This window comes from Grus americana, chromosome 12 (genome assembly GCF_028858705.1).
Source record: "Grus americana isolate bGruAme1 chromosome 12, bGruAme1.mat, whole genome shotgun sequence".
In the NCBI taxonomy this organism is placed as follows: Eukaryota; Metazoa; Chordata; class Aves; order Gruiformes; family Gruidae; genus Grus; species Grus americana.
The window spans coordinates 17,579,606-17,607,474 of record NC_072863.1 but is presented as its reverse complement, the minus strand read 5'-3'; the positions used below and the strand labels follow the sequence as shown (position 1 = coordinate 17,607,474).

The 27,869-nt window shown below is 40.3% G+C and overlaps 1 protein-coding gene across 6 annotated transcripts in view; it reads right to left on the bottom strand.

Annotated features, from left to right (window-relative positions):
- Positions 1-27,869, bottom strand: part of GRIA3 (glutamate ionotropic receptor AMPA type subunit 3) — a 158,494-nt gene that overhangs the window by 111,678 nt on the left and 18,947 nt on the right. For all 6 annotated transcript variants that reach the window (XR_008578911.1, XM_054839113.1, XM_054839114.1 and 3 more), the window contains exon 3: positions 10,658-10,897. Coding sequence is in view for 5 of the 6 variants with exons in the window: in XM_054839113.1 (XP_054695088.1) it covers positions 10,658-10,897 (240 nt within the window). In the remaining variant the exon portion in view is untranslated. The remainder of the gene's footprint in view (positions 1-10,657; positions 10,898-27,869) is intronic.

Genomic DNA, 27,869 nt, shown 5'->3' with positions numbered 1-27,869 from the left:
CCTTGCTCTGGGCATCCAGATGCCAAAGACACCAAAAGTTTCCAGTCTTTAAAGCCATGCTGCATATCCAGATGCAAAATAATGAACTCAAACAAAGTAATTTTAAGTAAACTCCTAGATCTGTTGGGTGAGACAGGTTAAATAAATAGGTTCGACAAAAATTTACTTGAAGTCCTTTGCATATAGGTATTCTTCTCTACAGCTTTCCTTCCTAGTCTAAAAAGCCTCATCTCCTCCCGAAGATCAACAAATTCCACCTCATCTCCTCTGGTTCCAAGTGAAGCCTCTCCATCACCTCTAAGGCTTGGCTTTGTTTCAAGTCCTTGCCCTTGTCTCAGAGCATAAGGGCAAACAACCCCTCTCATGTATCTTTTCAGCCCTTCCCCCATCTACCTGCACTTGGAAACTGTCTTGAACTTTGTCTTGATCTTTGTTTCAAGAAATCTAGAAATGTGAAGAGTCTGACCATTTAAGCCTTGCTAATACACACATAAAATCAACTGAGAACAAAAGCTTCCGCCACTTAAATTACTTGTGCATACAATAAAAAAAAAAAATGTTATGGCTATACTAAAAGTTGATAAAACATACATATTTATGAAAGCTAAATATTTAAATGCATGCATTTATACAAGTCATTTTATAAATACAATCATTTGCAGACTTCATCTCTACAGACTGTGTGAGTGGCAATGCTGCTAGTTCTGTTTACTACACAATCACACAACCATAGAATGGTTTTGGTTGGAAGGGATTCCAACCCCCTGCCATGGGCAGGGACACCCTCCACTAGACCAGGCTGCTGAAAGCCCCATCCAACCTGGCCTTGAACACTGCCAGGGAGGGGGCATCCACAGCTTCTCTGGGCAACCTGTGCCAGTGCCTCACCACCCTCATAGAGAATACTTACTTCCTAATATTTAGTATCTCCTAATATCCACCCTCCTTCAGCTTAAGGCCATTACCCCTTGTCTTATCACTCCATGTCCTCGTAAACAGTCCCTCTCCAGCTTTCCTGTAGCCCCTTTAGGTACTGGAAGGTGCTCCAAGGTCTCCCCGGAGCCTTCTCTTCTCCAGGCTGAACAACCCCAACTCTCTCAGCCTGTCCTCATAGGAGAGGTGCTCCAGCCCTCTGATCATCTTCCTGGCCTCCTCTGGACTCACTCCAACAGCTCCATGTCTTTCTTGTACTGGGAACCCCAGAGCTGGACGCAGTACTGCGGGGCGGGGGGGGTGTCTCACAACAGCGGAGTAGAGGGGCAGGATCACCTCCCTTGACCTGCTGGTCACGCTGGTTTTGATGCAGCCCAGGATACAGTTGGCTTTCTGAGCTGCAAGCACACATTGCTGTGTCATGTTGAGCTTCTTGTCCACCAACTCCCCTAAGTCCTCCTCCTCAGGGCTGCTTTCAATCCATTCTCTGCCCAGCCTGTAGTTGTGCTTGGGTTTGCCCCAGTCCTTGTGCAAGATCTTGCACTTGGCCATCTTGAACTTCATGAGGTTTGCACAGGCCCACCTCTCAAGGTCCCTCTGGATGGCATCCCTTCCCTCCAGCGTGCCAACCGCACCACACAGCTTGGTGGCATTGGCAAACTTGCTGAGGGTGCACTCGATCCCACTGTCCATGTTGCTGACAAAGATGTTAAACAGTGCTGGTCCCAGTACCGACCCCTGAGGAACGCCACTTGTCACTGTTCTCCACTTGGGACATCAAGCTGTTGACCGCAACTCTTTGAATGCGACCATCCAACCAATTCCTTATCCACCAAGTGGTCTATCAGTCAAGTCCATGTCTCTCCAATTTAGAGACAAGGGTGTCATGTGGGACAGTGTCAAATGCTTTGCACCAGTCCAGGTAGATGATGTCAGTTGCTCTTCCCTTGTCCACCAACACTGTAATCCCATTGCAGAAGGTCACCAAATTTGTCAGGCACAATTTGCCCTTAGTGAAACCATGTTGGCTGTCACCAATCACCTCCTTATTTTCCATGTGCCTTAGCATAGTTTCCAGGAGGATCTGCTCCATGATCTTGCCGGGCATGGAGGTGAGACTGACCGGCTTGTAGTTCCCCAGGTCTTTTTTCCCTTTTTAAAAATGGGGGTTATGTCTCCCCTTTTCCAGTCAGTAGAAACTTCACCAGACTGCCATGACTTCTCAAATATGATGGACAGTGGCTTAGCAACTTCATCTGCCAGTTCCCTCAGGACCCACAGATGCATCTCATCAGGTCCCATGGACTTGCATAGCTTCAGGTTCCTGAGATGGTCTCGAACGTGATCTTCTCCTACAGTGGGCAGTTCTTCAGTCTCCCATTCCCTGCCTTCTGCGACTTGGGTGGTGTGGCTAGAGCACTTGCCGGTGAAGACTGAGGCAAAAAAGTCGATGAGTGCCTTGGCCTTCTCCATATGCCAGATAACCTGGTCTCCCGTTTCCTTCCAGTGAGGGCCCACATTCTCCCGAGTCCTCCCAGTTCATACTCTCTATCTCTGAACGTTCTGACTCATTTTTACAAGCTGATTTCATATAAAGCGAGGTCAGATTCTGATGCACTCTCAGCCACAACCAGATGCACACTCAACATGAGTGAGGATACCATAGCACCCTATCACAACACCATTATGTGTGGATGGAAGAATGGACAATATCACTGCATCAGCAGTATCAGGGCTCTGTCATACCACGCTCTTGCTCTGGTGTTTCTGCTTTTCTTCATGAATGGGCTGACATGGTTCCTTATTCTCAGGGGCTCCATGAAACAAGACAAGAATTTGGTGTGCATGTGCCATCACTCCACTTGTTGGTGGAAAATACTGCTGACACTAGCGTGTCTTCCAACAGCTTCAAGGGACGCTCAGGCATTTTGCCTGGGCATCTCAACACTAAACTGAACCCACTGTGTACACACAAAACTTGTAAAGAGGCACAAAGCTGCAGTACAGATTATCGCCATGAACCCTATGCTGTTGGGTCTTCAGCTGCATCTTAGTCTTGCCAGTGTGATACATCTCATGCTGGATGACTTTCAAAGTTGATTCACTCCTCTTGTTCATAAGCTAGAAAAACGGTTTAAGTGATTACCAGGGGTAAGCTAAACAAATAACAGCTAATGGGAAAGATCAGGAGAAAAATGCTTAAGGCTCTCAGTCCACCCAAAAACCAGCCAACATCCATTCTCCCACACAGGGTTTCAATGTTTGTTTGGGGAAGGATCAGTAAAAGGGCTTTCCTCTGTATCTGTGTACCGCAGAGACCAAGATAAAAGGACTCTGTATGAGACTTTAGAGATTTCACAGGAAATAAATGGAGGATGATTATCAAAAGCTAGATTTAACTGCTCAGGCTCAGATTATTCCTGAACACTTTTAGGCAGTAAAGTCAAACAGTAAAGCAATCCTGGAATATTTCAGTGAAGGTTCTGGCATGTTTCCTGAATAGTTCATACATTATACTGCTGAAAGCAACAAAGCAATGTGCCCTAAATAAGAATGTCAAAATTTGCCTCTTTGTCAGGGTAAATTACTTATATTTCATACAAACGTAGCTAAGCAGTATCTACAATTTTCCATTCTATATAAATAGAAATTCTAGGCATTATAAGATGATAAAATAACTCATTCCCAAAAGGCTGATAGTGAAAGAAACAGATCATTTTCTCACTGCACATAACTGTATGGAGTATGATTGTTCTTTAAATCTGAATAATGGATTTTCCACCGTAAGGGTCTTTACACCACGTGCGTTCTCTGTTGTACCAGAGCTTGAAAACGTGAACCTACATCACATCCTTTCAAACAAAGCCATGCAAAAGATGCAACATTTTGTGGCCATGCTGCAAGTTGCCTTTTGCTGAGATCATGACTTAGAAGAAAATTTCTGGATGGCAGTTACCGGAGCACATGATTCTTCAAATGTACAGACCTGTGACGCCTCTTCCTGTGATATGGAGGCTGATCCTCAGCTCAGGAGGTCTTGCCAAGATTTTATTCCCTGCTGTGCATTTCCCAGTATGTAAAGAAGCAGGAAAGGAGAATGAGACAACTCATCTACATAGCTACGTAAGTGCTAGAAATTGATGTTGTCTACATGTCATCCCCGTGATCCTGGGCTGCTGTCCAAAACACTCCCGCAAAAGAGCCAAAAGAATTCGGAAGAATCAAGGTTTGCAGGAACTCTTCCCCGTTTTGTCACCTTTGGTGTTTTAAAGGCTTCCAAACATGCTTTGTATGCTCCATTATTCTTCACCACAGACTGATATTTACAGAAGATAATGTCAAGACTTTAAATCCTTTCATACTTTTGAAAGTGTAAGCAAAATACATCACATCAACCTTATAGGTGCAACTGAGAAGAATTAAACATGTATAAACATACTAGCAAACAAGAATTATAATTTTAAAATGGAACAAGCCCATGTTTAATTCTGAGAAAACTGTGAGCCAGCATTAAGTCCTTTTTCCTTCATGCAATGGATTCAGACCAGTTCTTCAGCTAGTGGAATAACTCCCCTGCTCGGAAGAATAAACATGTTAATGAACAGCTCAGCTATTGATTCTTTTGACATTTGACTGTTCAGCAAGTGCTGAATTCAGGGTTTACTAATGCTGGTGTAGCTGTTACCACCAGTCTCATTTTTCCCCTTTATTGAAAAATGATCTTTATAAATGAAGATGTAAGTTCCTGACATGCAGAAAGACAATACAGAGTTTAACAAATGAGCTGTGTGGAAGGAGGAGTTCTTTTGCACCTGTCTGCTGATGGAAGGTGCTTATAAACAGGAGTCAGTTACTCTGTATTGGATTACATTTAAGCAGAGACTCAGTCCACCAGAATCCAACATTCCAAAATCCCTAGGAATCCACCAGGTACTAAAGCGGAGTCTTTTTAGACTCCAAAAAAATTAATCTTACCCCAGATGTTTGGGAAAAAAAATGTTATGTTCTACATATCAGTAATTTTCAGTGCAACTCTTATTTCATCAAAAAAAATATAAATCCATCCATTTAATTTTGTGGAAGATATAATGACCCTGGTTCTACATACCGCTTCTTTTATCAGCTCCAATCTCTCATTCTCCAGGGAAAGCAGTACAGAAGTGTCTTGTCCTTTGATAGCAATAGATAACTAACCTCATTTTGTAAAAGCAGAACTAAACAGAAGAGTTATTCTTTGTCTTCAGCAGAAGCAGTGAATCAGACCTCATTGCCTTGTGCTGAACCCAATCTAAGTCAATTCGATGCCTTATGCATAATCATCAAGAAGCTTACAGTTGTACCTCTTTTTTTTTCTTTTTTTTTTTTTTCTTCCCTCTTTAACAGCATCTCTTTATGCAACAGGGTACCAGGAGGTTTTATATTCAAGAGGGACAGGATGGGTCATATTTTCTGAAGCTGTATTTTCAGGCCTTCTGCATCCTTACCCCATCTGTTATGTTCAGGTCAAATTTTTGTGTTTCTGTGGCAGTAAGGATTGAAGATGTAATTGCTTTTAAAGCAGCTATTTTCAACTCTTCTTAGCCACATAACCTGGGGCTTTAGACAAACACCTCCATGCCTCAGCCTTCATCTACCCAGTGTTAACCAATTAAAAAAAAATTAGCCAATAAAAATCCTATTTACCAAAGCTTTTTTTTCTTCTTTTCTTGACTTTAGGTATCGCTAGATCCCTACCGACAGACTAAATCAAAACCAAATGACTGATGAATTTCAGATTTACAGAGGTATTTGGTTACAGGGCTCTGATCTATCCATACCTCTGGCTAGACTGAGCTCCCACTGTGTAGGTAGGCATTACGCAAAGCCACTTTTCCTGTCCTGTGATGACTCCTATGATCTGAAGGAAGAGGAAGATGACTTAATGCACATCACAGAAATCACTCGGTGTGATTTTGTTTAAGTGATCTGCATGACAGAAATCAATGCCTTTGTGCACAGTAGGTACGACAAATCACAGTAACCTAGGACAAAATGCCTGTGTTATACTGACAGATGGAAAGTGAACAATCTGTACAAAACAGTGTTTCTCAGGCAAAAATAAACCGAAACGTTACTTAAGAAACATTATGGAAATTTAAATAAACAAAAGCTTCGGTATTACAATCTACCATGCTATTTTTATAATTAAATGAGAAGTGCTTCACACTTTCACACAACATTAAGATGACTATGAAAACCACTGGCTTACCTCTCCACACGTTCATACTAGTGTTACTCCGGTCCACTGACTTCAGTGGAATAACATCTGATTTACAGTAAAGTAAAGCAAGAGGACAGACAGACCTGAAGACTGGAAATAAACTTGAGGTTTTTGATGAAACATAATCCTCAGCATGAGATACAAAAGGTGACTTTCCTGACAAGTGCTACCCAAATTCTTAATAGGTTTCTGTATGTAACCCCATCTCATTTCATCCTGACATAATCTTAATTAGTCTTAGTTCTACTGCAGAGAAGCCTACTGAGGCAGTTAGCACCATATAATTAATCAGACATTTTGCACGCATCGCAGCAACCAACAGTGTCAACTTACTGATGTGAGTTAATACAAACAGAAATCAACGCTGCCTTTCCCTTTCACATGAACTAAAAGCATGTGGCATGGAATGAACATACGACTATTTCTTCTATACACTGCTGAATGTCCTTTCTTCCCTTAGCAGCCATTTCCTAATGCATCATTACTCTCTGCAAAGTATAATTTATCTTTTTTGCTGGTACTAGGAGAAGAACATGCAATTTGATATTTCACTTAAATTTCAGTTTCTTCACAGAAAAATAAGTCCAGCAACTGAAATAAGCAATGATAAGACATAATTCTTGCTACTGGAATTCATAAATCTCGCATTTTATTTTTCTTTCAGTCTGCTTTAGCAGTTTTTAAGAAACTGAATTTTGCACCTGCACATAAATATATATTTGAGAGCACAATCTGCAACATTCAGTCATCTCATAGCAACAGAAAAAAACGTACTTACAAATACAAGCATATACAACGTACACACAAACTCACTGGATTAAAAGCTTCACCACCTATCTATGTAATTGTAGATCTTAACTTTATTCTATTGTTTGAGATTTCTCTTTTGTCTTCATTGCAGGAGCCAAACATCACAGTATTGTGACTAACGTCACCAAGTGGGAAACCATATGATTATATGATTTGATGGCAAAGAAGAAAAAAGCCACTGCTTCAGGAAAACAATTTTATAAAGCTGATTCTCCATTCTCCTAAGCTTAAGCTGAAATAGTTCAATAAGCAGTATAAAACCACAAGAAGGTTTATTCAGTTTTGTATGGCATCTGTAATATGCTGTGATATTTATTAATAGTAAATGCAATGTTTAATACATGGCAGTGTTTTGCTTCAGCAGAACACTGTAAAACTACCTGCAAGAACAATTTAGTCTGTAACTAATATTCAACACAAGGAATAGTAGTCCAATGTTTTGCAATTTCTTAGATTCTCAGGAAAAAACAGTGAGATAATGATCTTCGTAGAAAGGTAGTATTTAAATGATTATATTTCAGGAACTGACGTTAAACTGCTTAACACCTTCTCTCTACAGTGCTTGTGCCCCAAAGCAGTTAAGTATCTAAGATAGGAATTACTAAAAATTGTGTGTGGTGGGTTGACCCTGGCTGGAGGCCAGGTGCCCACCAAGCTGCTCTATCACTGCCCTCCTCAGCAGGACAAGGGGGCAGAAAATAAGATGGAAAAAACTCCCTCAGGGGTCAAGATAAAGGCACTTTAATAAAGCAAATGCCACGCACGGAAGCAAAGGAAAACAAGATTTATTCTCTACTTCCCATCAGCAGGTAATGTCTGGCCACTTCCCGGGAAGCAGAGCTTCAGGATGCATAGCAGTTGCTCCAGTAGATAATGTAAATAACAAATGCCTCCCCCGTTCCTCCTCCTTTCTCTTAGCTTTTATTGCTGAGCAGACACCATATGGCATGGAATATCCCTTTGGTCAGTTTGGGTCAGCTGTCCTGGCTGTGTCTCCTCCCAAGATCTCGCCCACCCCCAGGCTACTGGTGAGGGGCACAATGTTGGAGAGCCAGCCCTGATGCTGTGCCAGCACCGCTCAGCAGTAGCCAAAACACCGGCACATTATCAGCAGCTTTCTACAATGCAGAGCCCAATGAGGGCTGCTATGGGGAAAATTAACTCCATCTCGGCCAGACTCAATACATCCTGACAGCTCTAGTGCTTCCATTTCCAATGGTATCTCAGCACAGGAATGTGCACAGCCTGTTCACTACCCAACACAAGAAGTCATTCACCATTACTATTGTTCAACCTCTTAGGATTTTTTTTTTCTTTGAAGGCCTATCACAAGAAATGAGGCAGCCTACTGGAATTGCCAAATGTTTCAGGTGCTGTCATCCACGATTACTGCTCATCAATTAAAGGAACCTAATGTATATTTCTCAGTACCTAACTGACCTGCCTCTCCCTCCTATATGAATCTTCTTAATTTATTTTAATGCTGGAAGAATACAGCAATTGTAACTCTGATAAGACTGCTACCAAGTTTGTTTCAACCTAACTAAACTAGCGGTAACTGAAGATAATCAACCGTTCATTTTAGTTGCTGTTTTACCAGATGGCAAATGTTACCAAACAACAGCAAGGAGGATAAATGTACAGGAAGGAAAGATAAGATGAGGTAAGTTTATCCCAACCAACTCATGCACTGATGCCTCTTCCATCCTAAAGACGAAGCTGTCCGTTATCTTCTAACCCTGAGATACATTTTATAATCCACAGTTACCTGTGCTGTCATCTAATTCAGATTTCATGCTCTGACGCTTAGTCTGAATGTCTGACATAACATACGGCTAGCGTAACATGCATGCGAGCCACAGTAGGTTCACAATGTGATTTTGATTAGTAATTATAAGATTGAGTAGGATGTGAATGGGAAGTCAAGACAAAGGGCAGAAGGCAACAGGGGGAAAGTCAGATTCCTGGGGTTAATTTCGCCAGCAAGAGCTGTGTTTTAGCCTGTGATTAAAATCTTGGTATGAACAAGGCAAAATGAAGCCTAGACACAACCTAAACTGTTCCAAAGGGATTAGTCATCATCATAAGCTCGTGATTAGACTGTGTCTACCTAAAGATTCTACACACCATGAATTGTTGAAAAATGCAAGTCTGAGGAGACGTCATGACTTCCGTTACTATCTCAGTTAGCCTGATAGTTATATCAACTAGACAAGTTCTAGTGAAACTCCCACTGTTTTGGATGATTTTTCCAGTCTGAAGTGCCAAATTTCTTAGTAGGCATGATCTTGGATGACTGATGCATCTCTTTCCAAAGCAAACTTTATTAGCCTTAATCATGATAAGTTTCATCGGTCCTGGAACATATGATGTTTTACTTTATCACATGCTGTAAGCTTATCGCACTTGGTCACATCAAACCTTTCTTACTCAGACAAACGGCATATTCACAGGAGCTTTAATTTAAAAGTGGACTAAATTAGAAATATGGATGTTTGGGTAGTGGTTTTAAAAGATTTACAAACTAATGGTATTCTTAACTTCTCCATACTTTCCTACTTGATCTCATAGCTAGCATTTTTCAAGACTAGAAACATTTAACACCTCCAAATGACTCAGAAAATCAGGATTAAAATGTACAGCATGTCCCTAATTGGGTGATGCTTCAGTGTGAAGATTGATCTTTACCACTATGCAGTAGCCTAGGGTATCAGAACTTTGTCATGGGAGCCGAGAACGGAATCTAAGCTTCTTTGGCTCAAACCCAGACCCCTTTGATCTGAAGAATGTCTTGGAGTTGTTAACCATAAAGCTGGTGAGAAGGGCTGTGGCACATCTATCTGATGCAAAAAATGCTGCCCAGGTGAAATCTGTAACCAAGCAAATTCCCTACACTCAGAGCAGGTGGCAACACCTGCTCCACAGAAATATGTGAGATTCCGCACAGAAAATGGTTTCTGATGCTTAGAGCTCTTTTTGACAGGATTTGCTACCTTTGGTGCTAGTAGTTAACAATTGGCTTAAGCATGGAAACATTGGTTTTAATATGTTTTCATTCAGTAAAACATATCTCTGGTCATTCATCTCATGTATCTAAATTCATCTCTGGATATCCATGTGACATATCTAGAGCATCTTTTCTCCAGCAGAGCCCTAAAGCATATTATGCGTTATATTCTTAGACCGTTATTGATGCCTAGACATCTCCAGAGTGTATCTTAGCATGGATTGTCTTTGTCCAGTGACAGGAGAAATGCGCATTAATGTAAAGTGGTGTGGGATTTGCAATGTCACGCACGGTGGAAGGTGTTGCTTAACAGCCTACTTCATATTGTCGACTTTATTTATTTTGCAAGGACTCAAAAACCCTAGCAAGTGTGGAGTCTGCGGTTCCATGGAAACTGGGTATTCCAAATTGAATTCTTACACCGCTAACACTATCCTCCAGACAATCTCTTTACAAATGATCAGTAATATGAAGAGTCCTTCTTTTCATTTATCCGTTCATTTTAGTTTTTTCAGAATAAACTTGTTTTCCATCAAAATGTGCTACCTCCATCCAGAAGAAAATTGGGATGGGCTGCACATACTGATTCTGGTAATACTTACAGCAAGTTATGAAATAGAAAAATCACTTAAAATGATGGTGCTTACCCCGTTCTGTGTCATAAAGGTACACAAACTTTTCCCACTTATAATGAGTCAAGAGACTCAAGATGGCTCCTTTTAATGCTGGCCGCATCTGGATGACAAACTGCACATCTGCATCTGTTGGGAAGCTGGGTGTGACGAAGGATGTGTGAAGGGCTCCACAAAATGACGTCAGTGTGTTCATTGACATCTGGTCATAGAATCCAAAGATGGCATAAACTCCTCTGGAAAACTGTGAACAGACTAACAAAGACAGACAGGGGTGTTAAAATCTGACATACAATGAATGCAAACACACTTTCAAAATATATTTGAAGTAAGCCTTCTAAGCAATCCTGAAATTATTCTGTATGATGCAGCAGGTGGAATGAATTCATGAGATTGTATATACTAATCTCAGCGTAGCTGTGAGTTGTACCAACTTTGTCATAATTAAACTAGCCTAGGCACATTTTTGATTGTGATTTGTCCTGCTATATTGTTATAATCCACTAATCTCTCCATATTCGTTAAAAACAAACATGGGATTACATTTCTTGTCTGTAAAATACTTTCCCTCCCTTGAGTAGCACCTTGAGAGCTCTGTTAGCAGCTACGTAACAAATGTCAGGTCTGCCTAAAAGTCAGAACATTAAGATGTAGTTTTCCCTGGTATCCCCACCTTGATTCAGATTTGTTTCAAAGAAATCTGGATGTTTTATTCCTTTATAGTCCACAACTCTGAAATCTCTGCATCAAATCTGGGTGTGGTCTTTTTCAGTGAGAAATTATGGTGGCTTCTTAATGGAGTGTTAAAATCTTTCAGAAGCAATTTGGAAAGTGTATGGCTCATTGATGACAACACAAATGAGGAAACACATATTGTTTCTTCATGGAACAAAAGCTGATATCCCTTGAGCTGGAGGCTTTTATTCATTAACCATTCTGGTGTCCTGAGGAACTCATCTAGTACCAGCAAATAATCAAAATGCAGTCAAAGGTGTTTTGTTTCACATGTACTTATCTGGGGAAACACTTCATTTCCCATACTTTATAGAGATTGAACAATGACCATTATGGACAAAAATGAAAGTATTTCCATTTATAACCATGGTCAACTTCATGGGAGTTGCACGGAAAAGATTTTCTTTACTGCTCAACTCTGCAGGATGAGAGCAAACTTCTGGGTTCTTTCCATGGAGAAAGACTGCATCAGAGCCAGCGAGGGAGCCTGATACGCGAGATGCTGGGGCTCCGGTTCATAATAAAGATCGTACAACTGAAATACACTACAGCATAGCAGCACTTCCAAATCGAAACATTTCTGGACTGAGATGAGCAAGTCCCATTTGTAATGAAAATAAGTTTCCCAGAAAAATGTTCATTCAACATTAACAATTTCACTTGTCAAGAACTGGATTTAACAACAATTTTCAGCTAGCCCCATTAACCACTTTTGCCAAAACGCTGCATATTTAACTCCGCAAAAAGCAAGGGGAAGTAATCACCGGTAAAGAAGACATGACTTCTACACAGAAATACACAGCATCGTTACTTCCGCAAGTACCATCATGAAACATTTCCTACCATAAATGGTACCATTCAGAATCACTAAAGCCTGTTAAAGTAATTTAAAAAAGGATTCTCCATAATATCAGCTTATTGACACAGCATCATGGATAACACCTCAAATAGGTAGTCAGGTGTGAAAATTCGATTTTCTTCCTGGAGATCCAGATGCAAAAATAGAAATGCTATTAAGGAATTTCTTTAAGTGTTTAAGCCACTGTAACAGGACATGACCAGTCGTGGATACCAGCAGCAAATAACAGCTGGTGTAGACAGAAAAGAGACGCACATGAGGCACAGAGAAGGAATAAGAAGTAGTGATTTCTAAAAGAAAATTTTGCGGAAGTTCTCAACCACAGTAAAGAAAAGATATAAAAGAAGTTATAATACAGCAAGAATTTATTCCCAGAGGCATGACTGAGGAATTAAATACACTGTTTCAAAAGGCATTTTGTTAAACTATATACCAGCAGGATATAAAGTAGAAAAGCTACCATAAAAATTATCTGCTGAAGTAACAAATAAAAGGCACTAACTTACAGGTGAAAAAAAAGGGAAAAATAAAGACTGCATTAGAAAGCCTGGCAGTCTCCAAATCATTTCAATGGCACATAAGCCCCCTAATTCCATGGGACTAATCACTGAAGTGGGGCTAGCAGAGCTGGATGTCCTCACACACACTGAGTCAGTGCCGCACAGATCAGGCTCCTTTTACATATTTATTAATGGCCTAGTTTACAAGGGGTTTTTTTATGTAGATTCTGTACCGCAGAGAAAGCAGAGAAGAGCAAGTATTCCAGGAAACATCCCTTCTTGCAATGCAAACAAAACACATCCTCAGATATCTCCTGACCCTAAAAACCCAGCATATTTCAAATGATCGGGGGTTCACCCGTTGGTTCTTACCAGGTGTAAGGCTCAGGAATACTTCTGAACTGTGACTCCGCTGAAATCTCTCAGATTTACAGGGACACAGTATCTGAAAAAAAGGAGTCACAAGGGGGCTCAGCAAGCCTACCACGCTATCTAAGGGTGGGACTGTAACAAAGAATACAGATTAGCTCTTATTAGGACTGCTAGCTCCTACATCCCGGGGAGTCAGCAGAGAGAACAGGTGCCGTGCTAAAGGTAACCGCCAGCGGCTGGCTCCAGCACGGACCAGCTCCTCTGCGCGGGGAACCAGCTGGGAACTGGTCCGGTTTGTGCACTTTCTTGTTCTTAGAGATAGGGCACCTAGGCACTGTGGTCAACAGTCTGAAAATGGTTCAAGGTCTTTGTCCTTTGGACAAAATTCTGTCTTGCATGGCTATTTTAAAACAGCGAATTCAGGTGTATCTGTTTTCACAGCAGAATGTGCTCATTTATGCAAAGAACTTATTCTCAATTTGTGAGTAATCTGAGAAAAAAAATCAGAGCGTGTGAACAACCTGACAGTAAGCAGGACCTCCTCCAAACAATACCTAAGTGCCAACATGGAGCTGCTCCTTGCATGGAGCATCCCAGCACAGGCGAGAACTTCTGATTTGGGCTTTCAGATATTTGCAATTTTTTTTCCTAAAAATTCTGGAGGATCACCAACAATATCTAACAAGTGCATTCCCCTGCACAGTCTTATTTCCCCTGATTCAGGTTTGTATTCACTGCAGATCTTTAAGAGTTAACACTTTTACAGACTGTCTTCTATTAATTTTGAAAAATCTTCATCTCTGAAGCTCCTCTGCTTATTTCTTATAGCTTATTCTTCTTGACTGTCTATTCTGCATGCACTGTAGGGTGCCAATTCAATTTCGCTGGCCCATTTAAAAGGCAAACAAACCTTTGTTTTTATAAGGAGAAGCTAAAAGGCCAATTATCTTGGCCCAAAATGTTCATTTGCATTTTCAAAATCACAATTTTGTTACAATATTGTAACATTAGGTCTTTTGTTTAGTTTGTGACCTAATCTCCTATGTGATCAGATGAACCTACTGAACATCCATGAACCCATAGCCTTATTGTTACTTGTTTTCCAAAAATATAATTACATTCATTTTAATTACATCATTATTCTAACATCACTGAGCCATAAGCAAAATTTGGAAAAAAGCTAACTAAACCTTAGCTTTGAGCTCTTTTAACAAACTACTTTCTATTGACAATCAGAACAATCCTCATGTTTGAGTAAGAATCTTGGTATTTTTCCTAAATTAATCACAGTTGATTTATGTTTGTTTTTCCCTATTTGAAAAATGCAGATGGTCAAACACATACTTTGGCTGTTAAAGAAATGATTTGGGCAAATCCTGATGCAACTTCATTCTTCTAAAAAAAAGGCAATTTTTTTTTTTTGCTGAGCTATGCCTTTATGAAACTGCTCTTAATTATAGTCGTTAATACTGTGGATGTGCACCCATTTCCAAGGACAGCACATAACCAAGTTGCTTTATAATCTGATCTGAAAAAGCTGCAACCTCCGCGAACAAGGAACAGAGGTCCTGAGCAGCGGTTATCCAATGGGGGATCATAACAAGCCATTATTTTGGCTGCAATGTGAGTATTTATTAACGGAGACTTAACCCTGGGCTTCTTCTCAGTGTAAGTTAGCTGCCACATGCCATCATTTTCAGGAGAGGAAGGGATGGTGTGACAGAAGCCTACGAATTCTCAAGCATGTCAAGAGAAGGTAAGGAACTTCCAGGTCATGAGAGATTGAAGCATTCCCTGCCCAGGAAGCCAGAGCGATCACAGTGATAAACAGAATTTGCTTCACAAAAAAAAAGGCAACCAAAAACCTCAACCTAAATAAAGAATAATCTTTGTTTCTGCACTGAAGAGCAGCTGAGCCATCCTAACGTCAGCGGTGTAACTCAATGAACCCCAGCCTTCTGTTTCACTAGCAGTTCCATCTTCCCTCCAGTCAAATCAGCCCCACCACAAAAACTTGGTAAGGTTAACCAGGCATGACTTTTTTTTTCTTTCCACTCAGACCCCAGGAAGGCTCCAGGCCAGAATCTCAAAAGATGCCCCATTTCACACAAGTTATTAGATGTTTTGTGTCTTTTTAAAATTTATTTTTTGCTTTGTAATGGTATTTAGTTCTTCTACCTTTTAGTGACTGTGAGTATTCCTGACACAGCAAGGTTGTACAGGCTCTGACATTTCTACTGTCTATTGCCTGGAAGCTAAAGTCAAAACTTCTCTGACACCTTTTTTTTTTTTCCCCATCTTTTTTTTTTTTTACTTCCAGTTCTTACTATAAACAACTGAAGCGTTACTAGGAACACTTACAAGTAGGTTTGGATTTTGCTTGTTTAAAGAAAAGATATATAAAGCCAACAAAAGAAATGTGTTAATGGGTGGATCTTAATCCACCATTTCCACTAGATGATATCATTAACGACTGACTTGTCGACATGGGCAGTATCCTCCCAAGCATGGCATACAGTGCGCTTCTGCCCAGGGGTGTACCAGCCTGGTAGTTTTGGAGTCAGGGGTTGGAGGTTACAACACCTCAGACACTACTCCTTCTTCATTACCGTTTGTATGGACAAGTAATTTCCCCTTTGTTCATAGCAATTTCTTACAAAATAGGTCTGATAAAATTAACCTATGTCAAAGGGGCACCATCAGGCCTGCTTTATTGATAATTATACAGCTCTTTGGGATGAAAGGCGCTGTAGGAGCACAATCACAACCGACATTATTGCGCATTGCTCATACCAGTTCCTTGGGTTTGTGTTCTGTGTTTCCCTCAGCTGTGAAATAATTTTATTCCCTCCACTTTCCTCTGCCAGTTGTCTTGGATTCCAGACAATTCTCACTGCCAGCCTCTGCCAACAGACTAATGGGACTACTTTATAATGGAATAATTCGCAGCATCTCTCAGAGCAGTTGCTATTTTCTATCTAAGCCTCCATCCCATGACTTCCTTGCTGTAATAATACAAGGGTTATCGTTAACGTCACTTCATACAGTAAGCATACCGCCTCTTAGAAAGACTGACAATGCCTCTACTGCTTTCTTTCCCTTTCGTTTTAATATGCTGAATGAAAAGATACACTCTCGCTACCTTCAGCCCTGAGGAGTTCAGCACAGCAGCGTCCCCAAATGCACAATGAGCTACTTTCAGGGAGACTCCAGGCAATCAGACTTGAGAGCTTCCTTTAAAGACAAACTCATCATACTAAAAATTACAAATTAAGTGAACTGCATTTACCTATGGCAAATAAAACTCGCTTTTACATTGAAATTGTTAATATATTGAATTCTGTCAAGAAGAAAATATTCCACTGAGTTGTTTAAAATTCAGCTAAGAAAAGAAGCATTTCTGAAATAGTTAATAGTGAATATTCTTGGGGGTAGGAGGAAACCTAGGAAGTTTTAATTTGGAATTGCATACTATAAAATCACTTCTCATCCTACCTAATAAAGGATGTGCCTTTACAAATATAAAAAATCCCCCCAAACAAAAAAAAAAACAAACCCCACAACCCAAAACCTCACAGCAGAGCACAAAACAAAATTACTATTTACTCGTTACTTCATTTATGACAACAGTTTTCTCAGTCACATAACTGCAGTGTTTTATCTACTTTTTTTTATAAAGAACAACTCAGCTCGCTTCGTTCTATCTAGCGCCTTCTTCAAACGTATTCACTTTCTTCAGTCTGCATTTCTTTTTAGAAGAGCCAATAAAATAAAATCATTACCTTCCAGGCACTGGGAGGAGTATTATTAAATTTCAAATGAAAGGCATAAGGATTAATCCATTCATATTTTACAAACCGTTTACTGGAAAACAATCCAAAACAAATGTCCAGATCCAGCATCCCCAAACACACTCTGATCAAGATCCCATTCAAGATGACTTTTGTCACCCTATCACAACTGCATTACATATTATTAAATGAGTTTTTACTTCTTATCCACTTTTCAGAATGACTTTAGAATTCTGATCACAATTGCAGCTCCTGGGTGCTGGGTGCTGTACAAATACGTTACCACAACCTTGGTCTCCTTCAGTATGCCCAATTATTTACGATATACATGACTCGACTCATTAAACTTTACACATTTTGGCCTTTATAAATACTACTACAGTCAAATAAAACCCTAACAATGTACATGAATTTGCTGTATGCTGGATCTTCTCTTCACACTGAAACATTTGTGTGAATTTTATGAGCGTATGAAAGATGCCAGCTTGCAACAATAAAAATAGGCCACTTAGTCTCTAACAGTGCCAGTAGGAACACCAGCAGCACAAAGTCTCACGTACACTGTGATGCCAATAGGTGCTTATCGAGACCTGCAATGACTGCTCATGAGAAAGAAGTGTGTATCTGAGATCCTTTTAGACAGAAAGGCTGACAAGAAGGGCAGTTTCAGAAAGCAGAGAAAGGTAGCCAAAATTCATTCAGATCTGATGTATTTTGTCCATTAGCATAACTTTACTCAGATAAAAATGAACCTGGACCAAACCCCAAACTGCCAATTTGATGTATATGCAAATAAAAGCTTTGGTATTTTAAAAAAAACTAGCTAATATATTTAAAATGTCAATAACAAGGACATCCCTGAGCACCAAACTGTTAAGACAGACAGAAAGTCAGGCTGAACATCACCTTGATCGTCCTGAGAAAGCTGTGCTTAGCTTTCTGAAAGGTGGTGTTCTTGTAGTCAGAGAACATACTGCAGGTGTCCTGAGTGGCTTGGAAGAACCTTGAGTGGCTTTTGTAGAACCTTGATGAAACTCAAGCACAAAACCCTACCAAATTATAATGCATGTTTCACTTTCCATTAAAAAAAAAAAAAATCTCTGTATTTACAACACATTTCTGATGGTGGAAGAAACCTAGGAGTCAATCCACCCATTTCAAGAAAAAGTATTGGCCCCCTATCAGTAGGTCCAAATTATAACAAGATTTTGCTTAACTGCGATCACTATTACACACTGATTTTTTTTAAACCATCACGGATTTGGAGTTCTATGAGAACATTCCTTCTGAAAGGGCAATGAATCAGATTATCATGCTCAATTTGAAGTATAATCTATTGGAGTTTGAGGGAAGTAAAATAGAGGTTTAAAGCTTAAAATGGATTAGAGGTGAGAGGAGGTATATACGTGCCATACAAATCAACTGGGTTTTTTGGAGGATGATTGAAAAAATGTTAGGTATTTGTGAACTTAAGTATGTGCTAATCAGAACACTACATTATCTTGCTTGTATCTTTACAAGATAGAGTTCAAGCTCTCAGATCAGGCACCACAAATTATAGCCACGCTTTCTATTTTTAAACCCATCCTGGCAATCCATGATTTTCTACTGTTAACAGACCACTTTCCATCCTGATCCCACCTCCCCCACAAGCTGCTCACAAGGGAAAATTCCTTTTTATTTTAAAGGGAAGACCTCAAATACATACGACGCAGTTTAAAACAAAAAGCTCTTAGAAAGAAGACTTTGTAACACTGTTGCAGAACTCAGATTTAAATGCTGTGGATTTGTGTTATTTGTGAGCTCTCCCACTTACTGCTGGTCCTGACGCCAAAGGAGATACTTGGAGGAGGAGCAGCAAGAGGCTTCTCTTCGTAGACAGTAAAACTCGCTGCTGGAGAGGAAGGGAAAGGCATCAGTACCTGCCTTTTGTGCTGTGATGAAGAGATGTTTCTGCTCAGGTTCTCCAGGATAATCAGTGCCTTGCCAACCACAGCAGAAGCGTAGTGCCAAGACTTTGCTCCTGATGGGCAGCTCCACGATCCCGGCTGCCGCAGAGTTCAGGCACTGGCCTCAAGGTTAGGGAGTGTTAGAGACTTAACGTGCCGAAGCAAAGCAGTTCATTGAGCTTTTTGTCCTTGGAGAAAGGGCTCAGTCTACCCTGTACACATAACCACACACTCCTGTCTCCCTGAGGCATGGAAGATGAGCTAACACCTGTGTGAGGGAGCCAGAGGACCTGGCAAAGTTTTCCCCCGGAGACTCTGAATATATTCACAGGAAACAATGACCATTTGTGTTCCTCACATCCAAGACTCCAACTCCTGCTTCATGACTAATCTCTGCAGAAACACGAACAGTGTGCGCGCAATACAAATGTTACGCACACTTGAGTTAAATAACTTGTTTCCATCTGTTGCACCATTTGAACTGCTTTTCATTTTAATCTAGTATGTTATGCCAGCATGCTGTGATCGCTTTGGATTGCAACTCTCTATCTTCTAAGTAATTTTTCTGAAAATGTCGGTCAAAGGAAAAATATGAAAAACCCTATTCTTTCAAAAGTTATTCAGTTATAAAACACAAGGAAATTTAGCAGCCAATACATTTGACTAATATGCATATTCTAATGAACACACAGTAACAGTTAATAGTTCAACATAAAATCATGAATGTTTCTATAATTTTATTCAAAGTAATAAGAGTTCCACAAGACATTAAGCACTCTGCCTTGGAACAAAAAGACATGCTCAAAAAAATGTTTTTAATGTGAATTTGACAAGATGTGGTAGATCAGGGAGTATCCAAGTAGCTACTGTTATCATCTTCAGAGTGGGTCTCATGTATTTCATCAATACTTTAAACAACAGGCTAAAAGAAAAGCGAGCATTTTGTGGTATGAAGGAAAAAATAAATAAGTCACACATCAGAGAACGGCAGCATTTCACAGTTGAGGATGTTAGGCAGAACGTAGGGCTGAATCAAAGCACAGCAGTTAAAGGCAATGCTGCGCCTCGGAGCTGTGAAGCAGCAGCAGCTATCTCCAGCACTCCAATACTCTGAAGGGATTTCTTCTTTCGTTGGAACATCCCAGCATGGAGGAAGTAAAAAGGTGGAGGCATATTATTAAACGTATGCTTGTTCAGCAGTTCCTTCCCTAAGTGATTTCAGAAGTTGACTTCATTCTGGGCCACTGTGGTGAAAGGCAATAAATCAAACCAAGGCTCTGGCAGTGTGATGAAAGATGAGCTGAGTCTGCTGAGGTGGTGCCATTTACAGGCCCGTGGGGATATATTACAGAGGATGAGACAGAAGAGGCAAAATGGCAAACACACCTGGAATCACTGAACTGGGTAAAATTCACCACAAGGTGAAGGCCAGGATTAAGGTTGTCCAAGGAAAAAGGCGATGTGATCGCCAGAACAGCAGCTGTGCAAGCAGCCTCCGGCTCCGGAGGGTTTCCAGTTGGCTCTATGTATGCAGAGCATGGTGCTGGCTGACACACGGCCAAGTCTACCCAAAGCAACAGTCCTTAACACTTTCCTGGAGGATCTGCAACAGTATTCCAGCAAGCACTGTCACTGCGGGTACATCCCGGACCAGCGGGCCTATTTCACATTTCCGTATCTCCTCCCCTGTTTACTCAAGGTTCACGGGGCTGTGCAATTCTCACCCACTCCTCGTGTCCCACTGCTCTTGGCTTATCAGTCTGAGAGACTTTAGATCAGTTAATGCAGAAGAGGAAACAGAAGGGCTGTGAAATTCTGGCTGCAGCAGCCAGGGAAATCATTTAAAGATTCTCCTTAGGGGTCCAATCAAGCACTCACCAATGTAACTGGAGAAGCTCCCACGGACTTCAGTCAGAGCTGGACTGAGGCCTCTTCAGTACATTGAAAGAGCAAACTACAGAACTGCAAAACCAAAATCCCACCTCCCCTTACCAAAGCAAAATGACACCCCCCCACCCCCCCTCTAGTTTTATTCTTGGTATCATTTCTATCGGCCTTACAGTCCAAAGAGTCCTTCTTGCTACCAGCCTCCTGGACCTTCACAACCACATCTGACAGTAATTCACAGAGCAGTACCCTCAGCTAAGCCAGTGCCTTATTTACAGGGAGCAACAAGAATATTATTCTGTATAAATTATGCATAATCACTATTTATCAAGCTGGGTTAATTGGCATATAACAAAAGAGTTGTCTGGTGCACAGCTGAATAATGTGGAAGCCAAAATTGATGGAAATGGTACAGCAAGAGCCTGATTGTGAAAAAAAAAGAAGTCACATTGCTTCATGTTAATTCTTAACTGACTGCTGCCCTTTCAGATGAGGAGGGGGTGGCCAAGTGAGATGGGCCTAGTTTGAAATTATTTGTGAATCTCGGAGGGTTTGGACAGATTGTTGTCGCTTTAAATGCTGGTTCAAAGTCTGGTCTCAGCCAGCCGTAGAGTGAAATGTTAACCTGGTGCAACTCCATTGCCTGTCTGTGCTCCACGAGACCCTGCTACATTCAGAAGCAGGGAATAACCCCATTAATCATCAGCAACTGCCTGAGACTGCGGCCTGCAGGGGTACGTGTGATGGGGAGCAGTGGGACTTTTCCCACATCTCTTGACAGAGAAGAGCTAAATGCCTCATACAAAAGCCAGACTAGCAGCACTTTGGTTCTACTCCAGAAGTCCTAGAAGTCCTCATTAGAAACCTAGTGTGTCATGAGACAGTGGTGGCGTGGGGCAGCACTTGCATTTCTCTAGAACCTCACACATCTGAAGAACCACAGCTTTGTCAACCTTATTCTACATGCACAGAATTGCTTCACTGACACCAGCAAGGTTTTACTAAATGCCCTAGATCCCAAAGCTGTGTGCATAAATTTAAGCACAGGCTTAGGTGTTTTGATGAACAGACTGATGCACACAAGACACTGAATCAGAGCTGAGGGTCAAACTACCAAGAGGCTCACCCTGGTAGAAGATCCCCCTTCAGTGACTCATTACAACCTAGCTGTACCAGGGGTATTCAGACGATTTAGTCTGATTTACACCATGGCACTTCCACACTTCCCTAGTCTCTTCTCTATGAACACCTACTAAAATCTCTCCAAGCAGAAATACACCTTCAAAGAACAGCCCTTTCTCCCATCTCTCTCAAACCTGCTAGTAGAGTTGACAGAAAATGAGACGAGTCCCAGTAACTTCCAGGGCTATGAGTTCGAAGCTCTTTTATTCACAACCACCATCCTGGCCAGAGAATATTGCTGTGATCCCATTGTATCTGTGGTCTCATCAGCATAAATACAAATGAATGCAGAACCACAGATATTTTTTTAAAAGTTTTGGATTATGTTATCTCTATTACAGCCTCTCCATATTGGAAACATGTTTAACAGACTATTAGATTTCCTCTGAAAATATTCTGACATTTACCAAAGTTACCAAGCTATATGCGTTGTTCACACCATGGCTTATCATAGAACGACAGAATCATTTTGGTTGGAAATGACCTTTGAGATTATCAAGTCCAATCATTACCCTAGCACTGCCAAGTCCAACCACTAAACCATGTCCCTAAGCGCCACATCTACATGTCTTTAAAATAATCAATAGGTTACAATCGATGCTTTGCATCCACACATCCTATCCAAGAGGCTCCTAAGCCTTACATCTCAGTGCCCCTTGAAAAATCTAAAGTGACTCAAGGAAGAGAAGTTTTATGTGCAAAAAGCATCTTCACTGTCCGTTTCTTTGGGGTTTTTTTTTTTTAATCTTTACTGCAAACAACGTCTGAAGTCCCTGGCAGTTCTTTTGCTTGAAAAATTGGAATTTGATATATGAGACTGCGTGTGCTGCATATCAAATACTCACAAAGGTTAATATCAGCGATGTCATGATTTTTGTTGTTTCATATGTACAGTTAACCAGTCTACTCACTGCAAACTTCTTAGTATGTTCACACTATGAGTTTCTGGTATGTCATCAGATTTATTAATTTGTACTGTATTTCAAACATAGTCCTGTTTTTATGTGATGTTTCTGTGCATGTAAATAAAATACATACTTCAGCAACTTTGTTGCTATTGAAATAAATATTTTTTCAACCTACTATTTAATTATCTGTATCAGGCCTACTTTCCAACTCGTTCCTTAGCCTCCTCCTTCACAGACGTACTCCATCCTCAGAGATGCATTAGCATCCTTAATTCACATCCCTCTGTAATGGTAGCATTTATTAGAAGTATGTAAAAAATTCTCCTCTTTGGCTTTTCACAAGTGTCACTAAACCTGCTAACACCTTGCTTGCATACACCAAGAAATTCCAAGCATCCCACAAAAGCACTGTGTAAACGCAGGAGGAGGAAGAAAAATGAGGCAGGGGAAGTCCAAAACAACAAAGGAACTGCAATGCTATCTGAGACTTTTCTGGTTTCGGGAACAAAACCTCTAATCTTTATGGCAGAAAATAAGTATGAATTTCTACAGAGCCATGCACGGTGGCTCCCTCCCTCACTGAAGTAAGACACTTTAGTGAACCTTCCACAGCTCCCAATTAGTCCTTGCCATACCATAAGGAATTAGCCCATTTAGGGGGTACTGTTCAGCCAAGGAACAAGCAGATGAGTCTCACCAGTGCCTCAAACACAACCGTGCAACAGCCAGATCAGTACAGAGTTGGGAGAAACAGCCTTAAAATGGCAGTGTGTATCTCCGACAGTAGCCCTATAGCCAATCTACCAGCACCAAACAGTGCTGTTTGGATGACAGTCTGATTTATCGTAGCTGTTTGGATGATAGGTGGCAATAAACTTCTCTGTCTTAAGGGAAGTTCTCACATGGCTGTACGGTTGCTCTAGGTGTGCCGTAAGCTGCAGGATGAGCCCTTTCCAGAAGGCCATCGTCACCCTGAAGGCCTGTCCCCGTCGCTGGTTGTCCCTTGTTTGCAGGACCTGTTCTGGGAGGTCCCCGCTGAACAAAACTGCGCTACGGATAGGAAGGATCTTACCGAGAGATGACAAACTGGAGAGAAACACTGCCACGTGTAAGGAACTGTCTCATGAACACAATGAACTCGATTAATTTTTCAGCTCACTTTCAAATAACCTTTAAAAAAAAAAAAACCCATTGCTTTGCTACGCACAACAGAATAGAAACTGGTATGTGACTCCAGACAGAGACTGTAAATAACGCCTTACTTTAAAGTAAATGTACCCGTGTCCTACAAATATAAACCTATTAAATTTCTGCTTTACTAATTTCTTATAAATTAATTCACAACATCTTCCAGGTTTTACAGATTAATGACTCTGAATTTTACCTTGCAAATGTTGGTGTCAATTTCAGTTTATATTTAAAATAAGTATTTTGCTTTTGTTAACCCAGTGTAATAATCAAGAAAAGCATTCACCTCATTCAGCAAGAAGCAGCTCATCACAAACTTAGGTTCCAAACCAGGAAATCTCTCTCTCTCTCTCCACACACATATATATATACACAAATTTATGTAATTCTATACCGCCTATCAAAATAGCAGACAACAGAAAGGACTATGATAATGTGTCTTTGTATTTGTTTAAACTAATACATCTTATGGAGCTAATGCTAGGCTATTATTACTGAATTTTCCTCATCTGATTTTCAAACAGACTCCCTGACAGTGTCAAACTTTTCAAAGCGGCCCATCAACAGATTATTTTTGGACTTGAAAATTTTGTAGGCCTTGGAATAGATTTATTTGGTGAACTCAGGTAGTAAAGCTTTTCAGATAGATTAATGGACTAAGTGAAGTGTCTCTCCAGACTATAATAGAAGGCATAAGAGACCTCATTTTCTAAGAAATGTCAGTTATAGGCACAGAAGACTTCTTTGTACTCTGATTTTCTCCATGTATTTTCCATTTACAGGAGCCGGTCCGAGCCCTCCTTCCCACTGGCAATGTTATCAGTGAGACAATACCTTTCTATAACAAAAATAGCACAGAAACTTGCATAAGAAAAATGAATTTGATAACAATAAAATGACTTTCTCATAATAATTTAATAAATTGAAGACATGAAGATTTAAATCCTCCAGTAGAGCTGCATAAAAAGGACTGATGAATTCATCAGCTCTTCCAAGCTTCCCAAAGAAGCCCAGACAGTATTTCTCACCGCCTGTTCTACAGAGATCACCTATAAAAGAAAAACAGACATTTAAGTCCCTCCCATTCTTTGCCTCTGAGGCTAAACTCACTGTTGAGGCTGCAGTAAGGAAATGTGAAACATTTAAAATTGTTCTGATTTGTTTCTAATCTTTCTCATTAGAGTAATATACGTGTAACGCTTTCTGGTTAGGAGCACGGTTGTGAACCCTGAAGTTACAGTATGGACATACAGCAAGCTAACTGACATTTATAGTTTTCCACTAAATCAAGAAAAGTCTGCAAAAACATGCCAGAAATGCAAACGCAGTTGGGCTGTCACTAGCTTTAGTTAAGTACCGTCAGTTCAATATTTCAAGAAGCCTTCAGACCTACAGAAACCACATCAAATCAACCAAATGACAAACTCCGTGAACTGAAAATTCCCAGATTATTTTGTAACCATCAAAATAATTTAAAAACAAACAAAACCACACATTCCTGGCTCTCCATTTTTCCATAGCTTAGTGCAACTGGTCCTAAATGAAATCCTATTGGAGCCATCTTATTAAGGAAAGCAATCAGGATTTGAGTTACTGTATTGGAGCAGTTTATTCTTCTCTGTTCAAGTAGAAAATTTGTGTTATCCCTGCTTCTCTTTCTTATCATCTTCAGTGTGTTTGTTCCATCCTTAGCTAGACACACAGTCAGTTTTTAAAGATCATTTTTGAGGGAGTTTCAGGCCCTGCACTCAGCCCAGCTCTCTCAAAAATGTTTATGGATTTAACAGCATACTTTTATATACAGCTCTTCCTCTTTTGCTTGTTACTGTGTAAAAATTGAAGTCAGAAAGTGATGGGACTAACTAACACAGGGATGCAATCCCGCAACAAGTCAGAAATTGCTGCTACTTGCAAAAATAAGTGAGAAAAAAAGAAGAAATGTTTCTCCCAATGACAGTCATGCTGGTTCCATGAGTAAGGACAGCATGAAAGAATTTTACACAGAGTATATGTAATCCATACATTCACAGTGTCTCTTTAAGCCCAGAACCTTTGGGATTTTATTCTGTTTTAATCGACATTCAATAAAAATCTTTCACCCCATCAAAATTCTCGGGTTTTACATGGATTCAGAAGGTGGCCAGCTGATAGGAACCGCCCTACTTTATTATAAAGGAATCAAAATACTCTGAATCTGTCCTCTTGTTTTGTTGAGGGACTATGGGAACAGAGAGACTGACAGAAGCAGGATAATTCAGTAGGATACACACTACACACTGGTTCCACAAGAAGTATGATTTAATTTCTGTTGTTCAGAAAGAAAACTTCCCTTCCATAAAATCTACCGATGATATGGTAATTGAAAATCTTTCAAAACAGCACCAGCAAACACATCAAGGTGGTGCCCTAGAAGGGAGTACTTTCAAGCAATTTCGCATCTTAGAAAGAAGTGCAATTTAACTCTTTTGGCTCTGCATCCTTTTCTAAGCTGTGGCTTCCCTTCACTTACTTGGTCCTCTCCTTCTTCCCTCCCAGCCCCCAAAACTATTACAAATAAAAAATATCCTGCTATCAAACAATTAACTTTGAATAAAAACATAACGTGGAGTATATTACTAGGGAATAAAGAGAAACCATCAAACCACTACCATAAAAATATTTTCTTTTACAAAAAGGACCGTTCAAACCAATGTCAGTAAGTACGGTATCTAGCATTACCATGACTTCAGCTAAGCAGAATAAATGTGCTGGGTCAAGCCAATAAGTGACACTAACCACGCTGTACAGAGCTGCAGACTTCTGGCAAGCCACATTCTGAACTCTCTTTCTAAAATTGTTCTATCTGCAGAGTCCGTTCAAACTTCCCAAATGAAGGAGAGAATCCAAACCATAGCAGTTAATTAGAGCCAGCGATGTGGGCAATGCAAGATAATTTAATTATTCTCCAAAAAGATTTATTTCTGAGTATCAGTTTGGGAGACCTGGGGGGAGCAAGTGAGAAATTCATCCCGTAAAACTTAACTCACCTTTGTGAGACTCTTCTCAGGAATCAAGTAATCGTATTGTTGTGTAGCTTATTAAGAAACATTACTAGTTACAGTAATATTACACAATGATGCCACTGTACATATGATTTTAAAATTTTTGTCCTGGATATGGATGTTGTCTGCGCAAACAGGAATGTGCATTTAATCTATGACGCAATTGCAGTGGAAAAGAATAAAAACAAGTTTGATCCGAAAGGAAAAAAAAAAAAAAAAATTTAAAAAATCAAGACTGTTTAAAAATAAGGAAAATCAACCATGAGAGGAAACTTGATTTAGAAGGTAAGGGTTCTTCCTCCAAAACACCATAATCAGAGTTTCTGTGTTCAAAAAGTTAAATTGTTGCCTAAGATTAGAAAAAGCTACTTGAAAAGATGATCCCGGAAAGATTGTTCAGGTGAAGAACTCAGGCTTGTGATTAACTAGATCTGAAAAATAACCAGTTATTTAAGCTAAGCAAGCCCACAGGTTTGCACTCTCTTGAAACACAAAAAAAATCCAGAATCAGAGATTTGACTGACATCTAATGGAAGATCATGGTGGAGACCACGCATCAGCACATTGGCTCTTGCTATGGATATTGCTACTAACGACGAACAAAGTAGGGGCCTGAATTAGAATATCCACCCAGCATTTTACACAGCTGAGTAGACTGTTGAAAGGCAAGTTTGGACATTATATTAGAGTGTTGAATTTCAACATCTGAGTTCTTCACCAGGCTGTTAATGTCTTTATGGAGAAGTGCACAGAATATTGAAGAATATCATACATAAAGCCTTTTAACTACGAGCCATATACAAGCATCCTCTCAA